Source organism: Bufo gargarizans, chromosome 3 (genome assembly GCF_014858855.1).
Source record: "Bufo gargarizans isolate SCDJY-AF-19 chromosome 3, ASM1485885v1, whole genome shotgun sequence".
In the NCBI taxonomy this organism is placed as follows: domain Eukaryota; kingdom Metazoa; phylum Chordata; class Amphibia; order Anura; family Bufonidae; genus Bufo; species Bufo gargarizans.
Window position 1 is genome coordinate 590,053,296 of NC_058082.1, and position 15,232 is coordinate 590,068,527.

Sequence of the window (15,232 nt, forward strand, 5' to 3'; positions counted from 1 at the left end):
GAAGATTGCATGTATCTATCAAAAGAGACTCAGGGATGTTGACCATCATAACAAGCCGTTATCCACAGCTTTGGGGAAATCCTACTCTGGGAAATACTTGGAAACAGTGCCTGCTGCTTGTATTTGCACGGTGACACCCATCATCTATTCACTAAATGAGACTAAGAGACTTTACTTTACGATAACTAAGCTGGCCTGGTCATTAATTTCCACATCTGACCTGGAGCCTGGTCTTCTGCCACCTATTCACCCAACATCAAGGGCACCCAAGCCACCAACAGGCAGGAGACAAACTCCAGAGTTTGTTTTGAGGGGAGGAATAGGTGCATCCCTCCAACCACTGCAGCCAAGACTTGGGAAGAGTTGGAGTAGGATTAGCCACCGCGAAGGCTTTGACCAACCTCATTGCCACCGGCAACAGTCCAATGCTCTCCACCCTCACAGGCTCCTCCCTGTGGGCCAGCACAACGCACTTCTGATTCTGATGTTCTGTATACCACATCATCAGCAGTTGCAGTTGGAAACTACCCCATAGTTATGTCCTAGAGATTCCCCACAGTAAAGTCCATGCCCCAGTTTTAAAGGGGAAGGTGCAAAATCCCTTGGATTCCCCAGAGCTTAGCTCTCCGCCAGGGTCATAGAGGATTCACTCTTTGTCCTCAGGTTAGTTTGCGACAATAGTGTTTATCCTAGCAATGATAATATCTAGGATCAATATCATAACATCATCTATGGCCAACTGTAGACCAGGCACCCTACAGCTTTCCAGCATCTGCATCAATGTAGTGATCAATGCTACATGAACTTCCACTTACACCTCATCCAATATTCCAGAACGAGCTGTCTGGCACAATGCTGAACGGTCGCACGGCACCAATATATAACGCACAAATAAAACTGACTGTAATATGAGAGCCTTGCTCCAGCACGTAATAGAAATGTACCTTGTAATAAGTGGGGGTGAAGGGGTTGATGAGCTGTCAGTACGGCCGTCATCTCATCATGATCTGAAGGATGGATATATTCATAAATACTATTACCGGTCAGTTCCACCTGCCAGGAGAACACAAATAGAGTTAGCAGACAATACCTGAGCTGAATGTAATGTCTCAATTATCGTCTCGGCAGAGCAGTGTAATTTCATCAATGAGGAGAGTAATACAGGCACGGCCACTAAATCTTCTACTGCTCCTTAGAGTGAAGTAAATCCCAGGCGTTAGAGAAAATCCCCTCTTCACACTTATAATGGATTCATTTACTTAGAAGCCAATGTTTGCTATTTCTTCTGGAGAATGGAGGACCCTCTCTGATAATGAACATACATAGCTCCTGCCTCCAGTTGACTTCTAAGCAAAGCATCACATCCTGTAGAGATATAATAAAATAGTATGCTTCATGCTAAGGACAGAGTTGGATGGGCCCACCACAATGCCAGAGTGTCCTCCAGTTTGCCCAGGCTGTGATTTCACAGAAGACAATCCCACTTGGAGGAGACTTTGGAGCCAATCACTTGGCAGAACAGTGTAATATCATCAAGGAGGAGAGTAATACGGACATGGCCGCTAAATCTTCTACTACTCCTCATTGTGAAGTCAAACCCAAGACTATAAAAAAAAATACCCTCTAAATCCACACTTATAATGTCTTGATTTACTTAGAAGCCATTGTTTGATTATTCTTCTGGAGAATGGAGGACCCTATCTGATAATACAGAACATACATACGTAGCTCATGCCGCCAGTTGACTTCTAAGCAAAGCAACTCATCCAGTAAAGAAATTCTAATGTATTATTCTTCAGGTCAGGCTAAAGACAGGGTTGGACTGGCCCACCATAGTACCAAAGGATCCTTCAGTGGGCCCAACCTCTGACACAATAATGGATCCAGCAGAATTTGGAGGAGACTTTGGAGTCATTCACTTGCCACTATGGTCTAGTTCTTACAGAAACTAAAGGGGTAGGTGGGTGATGGAGTAATGTACAATGCAGACCCAGGAATTGTACTATTGCAGGAGACAAAGGGTCACATAGCTAAATTGCAATATTGCCATCCTGGGTTCGAATCTAACCAAGGGCAACAAACATCTGCATGGAGTTTGTACATTCTCTGCGTGTTTCTTCCAGTTCCCTTCCAAATTTTTGATCAAATTGTATACTAATGCCTCATGTACAGCATGCAGCATAGGGGTAGGTATACGATAAATTGCGCTGAGAAGCGATGTAAATTATGCTAAGAAGCAGTTATTACATAAAAGCATAGTATTGAGGATGTGCGATCCAGTTCTTTTCCTTACATTTTACATGTTTTGTAGAATCTATGCTCTTTTCCCTCCTGGTATCCGCACTCCTCCCCATTCGGCCCAGGTGCTTTTAATTAGCAGGAGTCTGCATAAGGCCTCTTTCACACTACCGTATGGCTATTTCAGTGTTTTGCGGTCCGTTTTTCACGGGTCAGTTTTTCACGGATCCGTTGTTCAGTGTTTTTTTTTTTTGTTGTGTTTCCGTTTCCATTCCATTTTTCCGTATGGCATATACAGTATACAGTAATTACATAGAAAAAATTGGCTGGGCATAACATTTTCAATAGATGGTTCCGCAAAAACGGAACGGATACGGAAGACATACGGATGCATTTCGGCATGTGTTCAGTTTTTTTTGCGGACCCATTGACTTGAATGGAGCCACGGAACGTGATTTGCGGGCAATAATAGGACATGTTCTATCTTTCAACGGAACGGAAAAACGGAAATACGGAAACGGGATGCATACGGAGTACATTCCATATTTTTTTGCGGAACAATTGAAATGAATGGTTCCGTATACGGACTGTATACGGAACACAAAAAACGACCCGCAAAACGGAAAAAAAACCCCAGAAGTTTGAAAGAGGCCTAAGGGTATAAATTCCTACCTCTCAGTTGGAGTTCCTGAGCAGTGATGGCCAGTTCGCAGTGTTCGCCTGCGAACACATGCGGGCTGCCATCTTAACTCACAAGTCCGGTGATGCACAGGTAAGCCCTTACCTGTGCCGCGAGCCGGTCTGAAAACAAATGCGGTCACCGGGAGCAGGCAGTTCGAGAACAGCCACCGGGGGCCTTCTCGGAACTGCCTGCTCCCGGTGACCGCATTTGTTTCAGACCGGCTCGCGGCACAGGCACAGGTAAGGGCTTACCTGTGCATCGCCGGACTTGTGAGTTAAGATAGCAGCCCGCATGTGTTTGCGGGCGAACACTGCGAACTGGCCATCACTGTTCCTGAGAGTATGTGATAAGGTGAGTTCCACGCCTGTTCACATGGTGCAGTACTGCACGGCGGCCATTGTTACTTCGGTGCTGGGTTGGTGGGGCCCAGTGCCAGGGTGGCTTTGCCAGACAGCGTGGGCGCTGTTTGACTGCTGGGTCCCGCTGGTGCGGTGCTGTGGCTTCGGTGGTCGCCGTGCAGGACTGCGCCAAATTTAGTATAGGGTCGCATTGAAAGAGGCAACCTTGTCGTGGTGAGAGGGCCTATGCTTTTTGATCAAATTGTTTGTATACCAATGCCTCATGTATAGCATGCAGCATAGGGGTAGGTATACGATTAATTGCGCTGAGAAGCGATGTACATTATGCTGAGAAGCAGTTAGATAAAAGCATAGTATTGAGGATGTGCGATTTAGTTCTTTTTCTTATATTTTACAAACATCTGCATGGAGTTTGTACATTCTCTACGTGTTTCTTCTAGGTAGTCCAGTTCCCTTCCAAATTCCATACACACACTGAAAAGTACACACAGATCTGCTTCAGATGGTATTGTCTTCTACTGGAGTTTTGGTGCCCATTAGTGTGTTGTATCCTAGTGTTGCTTGAGGGCCCAGGGATGGGATAAGCTTTATTGGTACCCAGAGAAGGGATTTCAACGTGTGAACACCTATACTACCCACAATCTTTGAAGTTTGGCATGGTGGCTGTTGGATGAGCAATAATATTTATAACTGCACACCCTTTCCCCACCAATTCCTAGTACTCATATATAATACACAATCCCTAATTCCCCCCCAGCCCCATCCTTTCCAAACATGGGTAGTTGGTTGCAGTGGTTGCCCGTCATAGAGTGAACTTATTTCTCCCTTCACTGTACCTATGTAGGTTGCCGCCCTAGGCAGGGAAACTAAAATTTGTGAGGGATTTTCCTGTCAAATACTATTACGATTTGATTAACTGCAGTACCACTTTCCGCCACAGGCCATAAGAAATGCTCTTCCTACACAATAACATAACAGCACCCATGCTCTATCCAATACAAGACTTTGGCAAATATTAAGGGAAGTACTGATTGTATTGAGGCTCCTGCATAAGTTGTACCCAACCCCATGGAGCTTTAGGTAGCTGCCTGCGCCGCCTAACCTTCATCCTGGCCCTTGGATGGACCAGACTGACTCTGACGGTGACCTTTGGACTTCTGTGAAATTGTGAACCTGGAGTTTCCCTTTAAATCTGTGCCTCCATCCTAGCAATATATTTTCTGTATCTCTCAGACTCATTACAGTGTGAAATACTCCTGGCTTTATTGGCAGCGATGATATTAAAGTCCTGCACTAGTTCACAAACTATAAAATTATATGAGATTCCCTCAATCCCCCTGAGCTCGAAAGAAAAAAGTCAAATTCATCCAATCCACCCTAAGTTTCCTTATCTGTTTTTTAAGCCACACAGATGTAATTTTTCTCTGCTGACAGGAAAAACGATTTACTATATCACAAAATAATTTTTGTAAAGACAGGAGGTTTTACCGAACATGACAAATCACCAGACATATTAAATTCAAAGTCTGAACAGAAAGGAATATTCCAATCTCTGGTATTATCAGCCGTGGTGGGGCGCGTGGATTATGGTACGCATACACAATGGCTTCCAGATGTGTCAGTGCAGGACGTGGCGCTGAGATCCATGTTTCACATCACTTTACAACATGGCTCTGATGATCACCTCTGGTCCACAGAGGCCTCCTTGTGCATTTTGTGATTCATGTCTGATCTCTATGGTCTCCAATTGTGGCTCTCCAGCTTATGCATGACTACTACTGTCACCATGTCTGCTGGTGGAAGTTGTTATTGTTGGAAGCTGAGGATCATTGCCTTAGAACATACTTGCCAACTGTCTAGGACTCCTGGCACGGTATGGAGGACTTCTTTCCAGGAGAAAGCGTGTACTGTAAATGCTTGTGGTGGTGGTATTTTGTCCCAGTACTCAAAGTGTACTGGTGGGGTAGGGTGATGTACAAAGGGGAGGGGGGCTGACACACAAAATACCAACGGGAAGGGTGACACCAAAAAGGGGCAAGTCTCCCTATAAAGAGGACATTTATGCCCAGAATATTTGATCACTTCTTCACAACGCAACTTCAGTGTTGGCAAGTGTCACCAGAGCACTAGTTCCTAGCATTGATGTCTAATTCTTCCTTAAAGGGGTTGTCCATAATTCATTTAAGTCCATTTAAATAGGCCAAATAGTAAACAAAACAAATTTGTACTAAATTTACAGTCAAAATTCTGCTCCAGTGCCTCTTATGGACCTCTGTATGGACTAGGCCTCAGAGACAGTGGGACTCATGTAGGAAAACTAGTGCAGACAGGAACTTGAGGTGCTGTAATCATCAACCAATAAAAGCAGTGCTTTAATTTTTTCAAAACATCTGATTGGTTGGAGAAAATCATTATAACCACACCTCCCAATGGGGGTTGCCAAATGGCACATCTATAGAAATATGGAAGCTATGTGTGGAGTCTTGAAATGAGGTGGTACAAGATGCTTCTGGCCTTGGTGATTAAAGGGGTTGGACAATTTCTGATTATTTTTTTTGCCAATAGCTCGTAATCTATTTGTTGTATGTCACATTATATCTTACTCCCACCACGCAGCAAAAAGCCCTTGGACCCCCAACTGTGGGCTATGTATTAAACACCCGTACTCCTCGGCTGATGCATCCACAGGGCACAAGATGGTGGCAGTGACATGATAGACCCACCTCACTGCTCTGTCCCTGGACAGATTCTCTACTGCGCATTTGCTGAACAGTGAGTGAACATTTTCTTTTTTGAATCAGATAATTTTTTTATTATCATATTTTCATTTTCATCATCATATGACAGTCAAATCAAATATCCAATCATCAAAAAGACATCAGGTACAAAGGATAAACGTACAAAATATCACACATGCACATTGTACATAATACACATCCTATGACTGTAAGACATGGTAAGAATTTACACAATAGATCTAGACCTTTATTTGTCTATTTTTTTTTTCCCTCTCAACAAACATCCCTGTAGAGTGAACATTTTCAGCGCATGCGCAGAATAGGTTCCATCCATGAACAACACAGAAAGTGATGATGTAGGTGAAGCCCATCATCGCCACCATTTACCCTGGGTTCACACCTGAGCGTTGCGCAAACGCGCGTTTTACGCGCGTTTTTGTCGCGCGTTTTTATGCGCGTTTTTTGTAATAGTAAACGCGCGTTTGACGCGCGTTTGTGTCATTGACTGCAGTGTCCTATGGCCACAAACGCGCGTCAAAACGCCCCAAAGAAGCTCAAGTACTTGTTTGAGCGTCGGGCGTTTTACAGCGCGTTCGTACGTGCTGTAAAACGCCCAGGTGTGAACCCTTCCCATAGGGAAGCATTGGTTTTCATGTCTTAAGCGTTTTACAGCGCGTTTGAACGCGCTGTAAAACGCTCAGGTGTGAACCCAGCGTTAGTGTCCTATGGATGCAGTAACTGAGGAGTCCAGGTGTTTACATAGCCCACAAATGGGAACAGTCAGGTCTTCTGCTGGAGAAAGGCAGGGGTAAAAGAGGACATCACAGATTAGGAAAAAACTGGCACATATTTATAGAAATTGCTCAACCCCTTTAAGGGCCTTTTGGTGTCAATTAGAACCTGAAAGTCCTAATTTTATTCGTTGTTTTGCACATTTCCAGACTGGGTCACATGCCCTGCTACAGCCAATGACTGGCACCAGCGATGACGTCACTGCTGGGCCACATGCCGCTTAGAGTTTAATTGCAGTACCACTTTCCACCACAGCCGTTGGCAAGTAATTTCCATAGACACCAATGCAACAGCTCCCCAGCTCTAAAATGAGGTCCAAGTGAGACTGAAAATTTTAATATTTAAAGTTAAAATACAATAGCTTTGGATTGTTGCTTCCCAAAGAAATAGCTTTCCTTTCACTGGTTTAATAAGCAAGATTATTTTGACCATTTTGTAAATCTGTCTCTTTAGACGTCGTAGATGTGGTCCTAGACACTCGACCCATAGTGGTCAGCTCTTTGTCAGGGGTGCTCCTGACAGTGGTCAGCTCTTTATCAGGGGTGCTCCTGACAGTGGTCAGCTCTCTGTCAGGGGTGCTCCTGACAGTGGTCAGCTCTCTATCAGGGGTGCTCCTGACAGTGGTCAGCTCTATGTCAGGGGTGCTCCTGACAGTGGTCAGCTCTCTGTCAGGGGTGCTCCTGACAGTGGTCAGCTCTTTGTTGGTCAGCTCTTTGTCAGGGGTGCTCCTGACAGTGGTCATCTCTCTGTCAAGGGTGCTCCTGACAGTGGTCAGCTCTTTGTCAGAGGTGCTCCTGACAGTGGTCAGCTCTTTATCAGGGGTGCTCCTGACAGTGGTCAGCTCTTTGTCAGAGGTGCTCCTGACAGTGGTCAGCTCTTTATCAGGGGTGCTCCTGACAGTGGTCAGCTCTCTGTCAGGGGTGCTCCTGACAGTGGTCAGCTCTCTGTCAGGGGTGCTCCTGACAGTGGTCAGCTCTTTGTTGGTCAGCTCTTTGTCCGGGGTGCTCCTAACAGTGGTCAGCTCTTTGTCAGAGGTGCTCCTGACAGTGGTCATCTCTTTATCAGGGGTGCTCCTGACAGTGGTCAGCTCTATGTCAGAGGTGCTTCTGACAGTGGTGAGCTCTTTATCAGGGGTGCTCCTGACAGTGGTCAGCTCTTTGTCAGAGGTGCTCCTGACAGTGGTCAGCTCTTTATCAGGGGTGCTCCTGACAGTGGTCAGCTCTTTGTCGGGGGGGTTGGGTTGGTTCCTTTAGAAAAATTGGTTGTCCTAATAGGAGAACTGCTTTAAGCATTATTCCAGTTTCAGAAAATGAAGGTTTTTCTTTTTATAATAAAAAGTTATATAATTTTTCATATTTCCTGTGACAATTTTGACATTTTTTAATATCTCAGCTTGCTGCCATTCAATAGGAACCTTCATTGCCTGCCTCTAGGGGTCAGCAACCTTTGACACTCCAGCTGTTGTGAAAACCACATTCATTTCTATAAGAGTTCTGAGAAGAGTAGAGGGGGTATGCATGTTGGGAGTTGTAGTTTCACAACAGCTGGCGTGCTGGAGGTTGCCTACCCATGCTCTAGGGGATAAAAATCTGTCCTGGTAATGTGAAGGACATACAGGTGCATGGTTGATTACAGTACAGTTATCAGAGCTGTGTGTCCACCGCTAGAAAATTTACAGCCAAAAACTGTTTCTGTTGCCCATAGCAACCAATCACAGCACAGCTTTCATTCATCATGAGCAGAATACGAAATGAAACTTGTGCTGTGATTGGTTGCTACGGGCAACAGAAACAGTTTCTCTTTTATACAGATTCATAGTGGGTGATTTATCAAAACTGGTGCAAAAGAAAATGGACTCAGTTGCCCCTAGCAACCAATCAGATGTCACCTTTCATTTTTCCAAGCTCCTTTGGAAAATGAAAGGCTCAAGCTAATTGGTTGCTATTGGCAACTAAGCCAGTTTTCTCCCCCCCCCCTCCCCCCCAGTTTTTATAAATATCCTCCATAAAGCCCTGTGCCAGGTCACCTCATAACCACAGGATAAGTATATGAAATAAAACATTGACATATTCAATAACAAGGTTGTCATGGCCTGTCAGATCCATTAATAACAAAAAATATACAGTCAGGTCCATAAATATTGGGACATCGACACAATTCTAACATTTTTGGCTCTATACACCACCACAATGGATTTGAAATGAAACGAACAAGATGTGCTTTAACTGCAGACTGTCAGCTTTAATTTGAGGGTATTTACATCCAAATCAGGTGAACGGTGCAGGAATTACAACAGTTTGCATATGTGCCTCCCACTTGTTAAGGGACCAAAAGTAATGGGACAGAATAATAATCACAAATCAAACTTTCACTTTTTAATACTTGGTTGCAAATCCTTTGCAGTCAATTACAGCCTGAAGTCTGGAACGCATAGACATCACCAGACGCTGGGTTTCATCCCTGGTGATGCTCTGCCAGGCGCCTAACTGCAACTGTCTTCAGTTCCTGCTTGTTCTTGGGGCATTTTCCCTTCAGTTTTGTCTTAAGCAAGTGGAATGCATGCTCAATCGGATTCAGGTCAGGTGATTGACTTGGCCATTGCATAACATTCCACTTCTTTCCCTTAAAAAACTCTTTGGTTGCTTTTGCAGTATGCTTTGGGTCATTGTCCATCTGCACTGTGAAGCGCTGTCCAATGAGTTCTGAAGCCTTTGGCTGAATATGAGCAGATATTATTGCCCGAAACACTTCAGAATTCATCCTGCTGCTTTTGTCAGCAGTCACATCATCAATAAATACAAGAGAACCAGTTCCATGGGCAGCCATACATGCCCACGCCATGACACTACCACCACTATGCTTTACTGATGAGGTGGTATGCTTAGGATCATGAGCAGTTCCTTTCCTTCTCCATACACTTCTCTTCCCATCACTCTGGTACAAGTTTATCTTGGTCTCATCTGTCCATAGGATGTTGTTCCAAAACTGTGAAGGCTTTTTTAGATGTCGTTTGGCAAACTCTAATCTGGCCTTCCTGTTTTTGAGGCTCACCAATGGTTTACATCTTGTGGTGAACCCTCTGTATTCACTCTGGGGAAGTCTTCTCTTGATTGTTGATTTTGACACACATACACCTATCTCCTGGAGAGTGTTCTTGATCTGGCCAACTGTTGTGAAGGGTGTTTTCTTCACCAGGGAAATAATTCTTCGGTCATCCACCACAGTTGTCTTCCGGGTCTTTTGGTGTTGCTGAGCTCACCGGTGCGTTCCTTCTTTTTAAGAATGTTCCAAATAGTTGTTTTGGCCGCGCCTAATGTTTTTGCTATCTCTCTGATGGGTTTGTTTTGTTTTTCAGCCTAATGACGGCTTGCTTCACTGATAGTGACAGCTCTTTGGATCTCATCTTTAGAGTTGACAGCAACAGATTCCAAATGCAAATAGCAGACTGGAAATGAACTCTGGACCTTTTATCTGCTCATTGTAATTGGGATAATGAGGGAATAACACACACCTGGCCATGGAACAGCCGAGAAGCCGATTGTCCCATTACTTTTGGTCTCTTAACAAGTGGGAGGCACATATGCAAACTGTTGTAATTCCTACACCGTTCACCTGATTTGGATGTAAATCCCTTCAAATTAAAGCTGACAGTCTGCAGTTAAAGCACATCTTGTTCGTTTCATTTTAAATTAATTGTGGTGGTGTATAGAGCCAACAATCTTAGAATTGCGTCAATGTCCAAATATTTATGGACCCGGCTGTATATATATTAAAAAAAAATATCCCAGAATTCAGTGCTCTAGCACATAGTTCCAGCCATTGTACTCCACCTTTCCCTAGCCACCAAGACCAGCAGTGTGAATTATCCTCACCACCTCGTTCATTGATGTTGTCCTGCAGCAACCTGCATGCTCTGTTGCTAAGCAACAACCCGAATTTATTTGTGCCGCTACTTAGCAAACAGTACCGGTGAAAATTATTCATTATGGAGTCTACAGGAGTCTCTATGGTATGATTACAAGAAGATTTAAAGGAGACATGTTCTCAGCCTAGTACAGAAGGCAAGAATCAGACTGGGGTTTCTTGGGCCCACCAAAGGAGATGATCCTGAGGGCCACCATCCATCTATCCTTATACACACAAGCATACCTCCCAACTTTTTAAAATCGCAAAGAGGGACAATATGTGCGCCACGCATCGCTTCAATTTTCATACTAGGCCATGCCTCTAACTCTGCCCAAAGCATAATTACTGACTTTGCGGCAGCTAGGGATCGGTTAGGTGAGTATAAGTTCCTTTTTTAATTTTTTTTACAGCATGAGGAGCCCCTGGGACAATTCTTTATTGCGCTTCAATATCCATTTAAATATTAGCTCGTAAATCATCACATTATAGATATTTTAAGGTCAAAATTGCACCAAATAATGAAGTTCTGGTCTAATATACATGTAGAAACCATACAGACACTTTAGTAAGGAGCAATTTAGTAAATGTATTAATGCACATTTATCCATTAACTCCCCAGGTTTAAAAAGAGGGACATTTAAACATCAAAGAGGGACAGAGGGACTTGGGTCAAAAAGAGGGACACTTGGGAGGCATGCACAGGACCTATCATCAATAAGATTTAAACGGTTATTTTGTGACTCATCCCATAACAAATAGATCCTGGTGAGAAGAGATTGCTCCAAAGTCAAAATAGGGTTGTTTTCTGATGGACCTTTTGGACCCATAACTATGTGAGAGTCTGGGCCTACAAGAGGTTCCTCTCCTATTCTATTGGGACAATTCTGCAGAATACCAACAAGGTATACTTCTGATACAGAAAACGTATCCATTATATCTATTTGACACCTCAAACACCACCTTTCTCACGGTCCCCCCTTCCCCCATACTGGAAACACAAAGATGAACATTTCCAGACACAGGCAATGGAATAAAATTATCTGTTTTAACCTCAACATAGTTGAAAAGGACCAATTACATCAAGTTCAACCTGGCCAGAAACATCATGGCTGCTAGTAGAAAGCTCTTTCCTTCAAACCACCCTATACATGTGCATGCTCGGTCACATGATTGCAATAGGGAGATGGGAATAAGCTTCTGTCAGACACCTCTGGAGGTGGATTATTTCCTTTAAGAACAAAGAGGCTAATTTATCAAACTGGTGTCAATTTTGGACAGCCCCTTTGGAAAATGAAAGGAGGAATCTGATTGGTTGCTATGGGCATCTAAGCCAGTTCTACTTTACACCAGTTTGATAAATGACCCCCAACATGTTTGACCAACGTTTTTCTTGGCATCTGCCATTGGAGGAAAGTTAGGACAGATGGTCAGCCAGTCCAGCTAATTTCGGTAGGTTTGGTTAACATTCATCTAATGTGCATGGCCACCTTTACAAATACCATTTGGTCCATAGGAAGGCAAAATCCTTAAATAGCATTGACTGCAGTGAAATTCAGATTTTCTGTTTCGGCATTGGAACACAAAAACAGAATAATCAGACCGGCATAAGATGGACACCATCGGTGCCCAACGGAATCCCTTTAACTATAATAGGGGGTAGCATTGGCTTTCCGGTTTGGATTCTGGAATTCTGTTGGGCAAAATACTACTGCATGCAGATCCTCCACCGAAGATGTGAAACTAGCCATAGAGTGAAAGAAATTCTCCTTGACCTCCTTTCAGCACAGGCATTAAATCGAGAGGGTGCAAAGGTAGTAATCGCACCTAAGGCCAGGTACTTGAAGGAGCTCAGTGGTCCTCTTCCAATGGTATACATTGGTTGGTGGTCCATGTTATAGATCTCTGCATTAGGTCACAAAGGCCTCAAGTTATACCTCTGTCTATTGGCAATGCCTATGTCCCACTATTCAACAAACTCCTCCTTTATTTTTGAAGAACATTCAGTGGTCATAAGTCTGAATACAATGCTCTGTAAAAAATATTTTGATTCCCAAGACGATGGTTGTAGTGTAAACCAGATCAATTTACCTGCGACAATCCCAGATGCACAGAAGCAGTTTCAGAAATGTACATTATCTTCCCATCCGATGCAACAACGAAAACAAATCCGTCCAACGTCTGTAAAACACAAAAAGAGGGTTCAGATGTTAATATTGTGAGGTTTATTAGAGGCCAGAACTGTCGTTTTACATGAATTGTTGCCCAAAAGTGGACAGCAAACTAAAGATGTGGTTGCACCAGTGGGGGTAAAATAATGCTTTATTTTCTAGAAGCCATGCCTTTACCAACACAACTCAATATCTTGTTGGCTTGTGATGCAGCAGCCTGGCATTGCATGCTATGATTCAGCTGATTATGATCAATTACACCCAAACCCTTCTTCACTGTGGTCTCATCCAATAATTACCCATGCTCTATGGTAGAGTATTTTTTGCCCCAAGCTGTATAACCGTACACTCATCAAGATAGACCCTCACCTGCCATTTTGCTGCCCTTTTGGCCAGTTTCTCTAGGTCATCCTGTAGGGATTTGACTTTCTGTACTGTATCTATAATACTAGATAGCTTTGTATCATATGGGAATACAGAGATGGTACCATAAAGTCCAAATTCTGCATCATTTATAGTAATGGTCCTAATATAGACCCGTGGGGTACCCTACTTATAACATTAGTCCAGTTTGACTATGACCCATTTTTGACTACTCTTTCAAGACAATCTTTTAGCTAAATTTGGATCCAATCAGAAATTGCACTATGTAAACCAAAGGACCTTAACGTGTGCCATAACTGCATGTGAGGGACAGTATTAAATGCTTTAGAGAGACCCAAGAACAGATGAGTTGCCCACTGGATCACCAGAAATTATGCATAAAACAGCATTACCCCGTATTCTTATTTCCACTCTCTCGTAGACATGTGGAGATCATTACAGATTTATGTTTCTTGTTTAGTGATATTATGGATATAAACTGACTCCAGAGAGTTCATCTCATCTGTATACACGTCATGAGGGATATTTCCTAAACAGACAAAGCTTGTGATCCTGTAAATGAAGTGGAAACCTCCCTAGAAAAGCTGACCTTCCATAAAGGTACAAAACAGCTCAAAAGGTAGAAACATACCAAATATACCTAATATCAGTCCAGCTGACTTCGACATTTGCATCCTATGCTCCCGACCATCTAATATAGAGTGCAACAGACGCTTGGAGGGGAGCGTGACAGGACATGAGGTGCCCTTGGTGTTGAGGACGGCACACCAGATGAGGACAGAGGCGGCGAAGGTCAACATTTACCGCCAGTTTTTACTGAAGAGTGAGTCCTAAACAATCATATAGTGGAGGCACAATTAAGGGGGGTTTCTCCAGGTCCCTTTTAAGATACACTTGCTCGTATAACAATTTTCTACATACCAATTCAGCCTAGAGATGCAATTCCTCACAAAAATATATGTCTACAATTCACACTGCAGAAACACAATCTTTCACACTGCTATGACTGGGAGCAAGAAGCTTTTTTGCCCAGCCAAGGACTGTGAAGTCCAGAGGTCATAAACGTGCATTACCTTCACAGACTACTTCCACGCACCCTTCTTTTTGGCTGCCGAATCTTCTCGATAGTACTTTTCTACTCTCAGTCCCATGGGTTCTCTTGAGTCCTCAGTGGGTCCGAAATTGCTGTCTGTATATGCCATAGGACTGCAATTTCTATAAGCTGCTCACACTGCCAACATCTACATCAGACTCATTGATTGACCCCACAGGAAAGAGCCAAGCCCAAGGGTTAGAGCCCACTCCTTTAGGAGACAGTTGTCAAGAGCCTGGGATTAATCCTATGATTCAGCTATAAATTACCTACAATTCACATAATATAGTATAACACCTAATTATACATTAGAAAACATGTAACATATAAAACCCTATCATTAGAAGTGGCCTAATGGGGGTCTTCTGACTATCCCTCGATAATATCTGTGGCCTGGTTGTCGGTCACTGGTTGGACCTAAGCTGTCTCGAAAGCTTGTATCTCTACTCAGCCAATATAAAAAAGATACCATACAATGGCCTCATGCATACAACCTTTTTACTTTTCTGCATTGTACAGAGCCCTAAAAGGGCACCCACAGAAATGTACGGTGCTCCCACAGTACCTGCCAATGTCTCTGATTTCATACAGTGGAATATGTTCTCTGGCATGTCATATTACTGACTTGTAGTACCTGATAGAGACAAAGAGTATACCGCCAAACCCTCTGTAATCTAATACTGCAGTCGTGTATCAAGGCTCTTTACATGGAGAGATATTTAGCTGAACGACCATTCATAGCCGGTTTGTCAGCTGATTAAATCTTTTTATGTTAATGTAAAAATAATGGTTTGTCAAGAACACATTTCTTCATGTAAGCAGGATGTGCTGCTGACAATATGCCTATATAGGGGGCAAACAATCGTACTAAC

The 15,232-nt window shown here is 43.4% G+C and overlaps 1 protein-coding gene across 1 annotated transcript in view; it reads right to left on the reverse strand.

The window, feature by feature from the left end:
* Positions 1-15,232, reverse strand: part of SIM2 (SIM bHLH transcription factor 2) — a 90,611-nt gene that overhangs the window by 40,906 nt on the left and 34,473 nt on the right. The window contains exons 3-4 of the mRNA XM_044287662.1: positions 12,804-12,893; positions 945-1,053 (exon numbers count right to left, since the gene is read on the reverse strand). Coding sequence (XP_044143597.1) covers positions 945-1,053; positions 12,804-12,893 — 199 coding nt within the window. The remainder of the gene's footprint in view (positions 1-944; positions 1,054-12,803; positions 12,894-15,232) is intronic.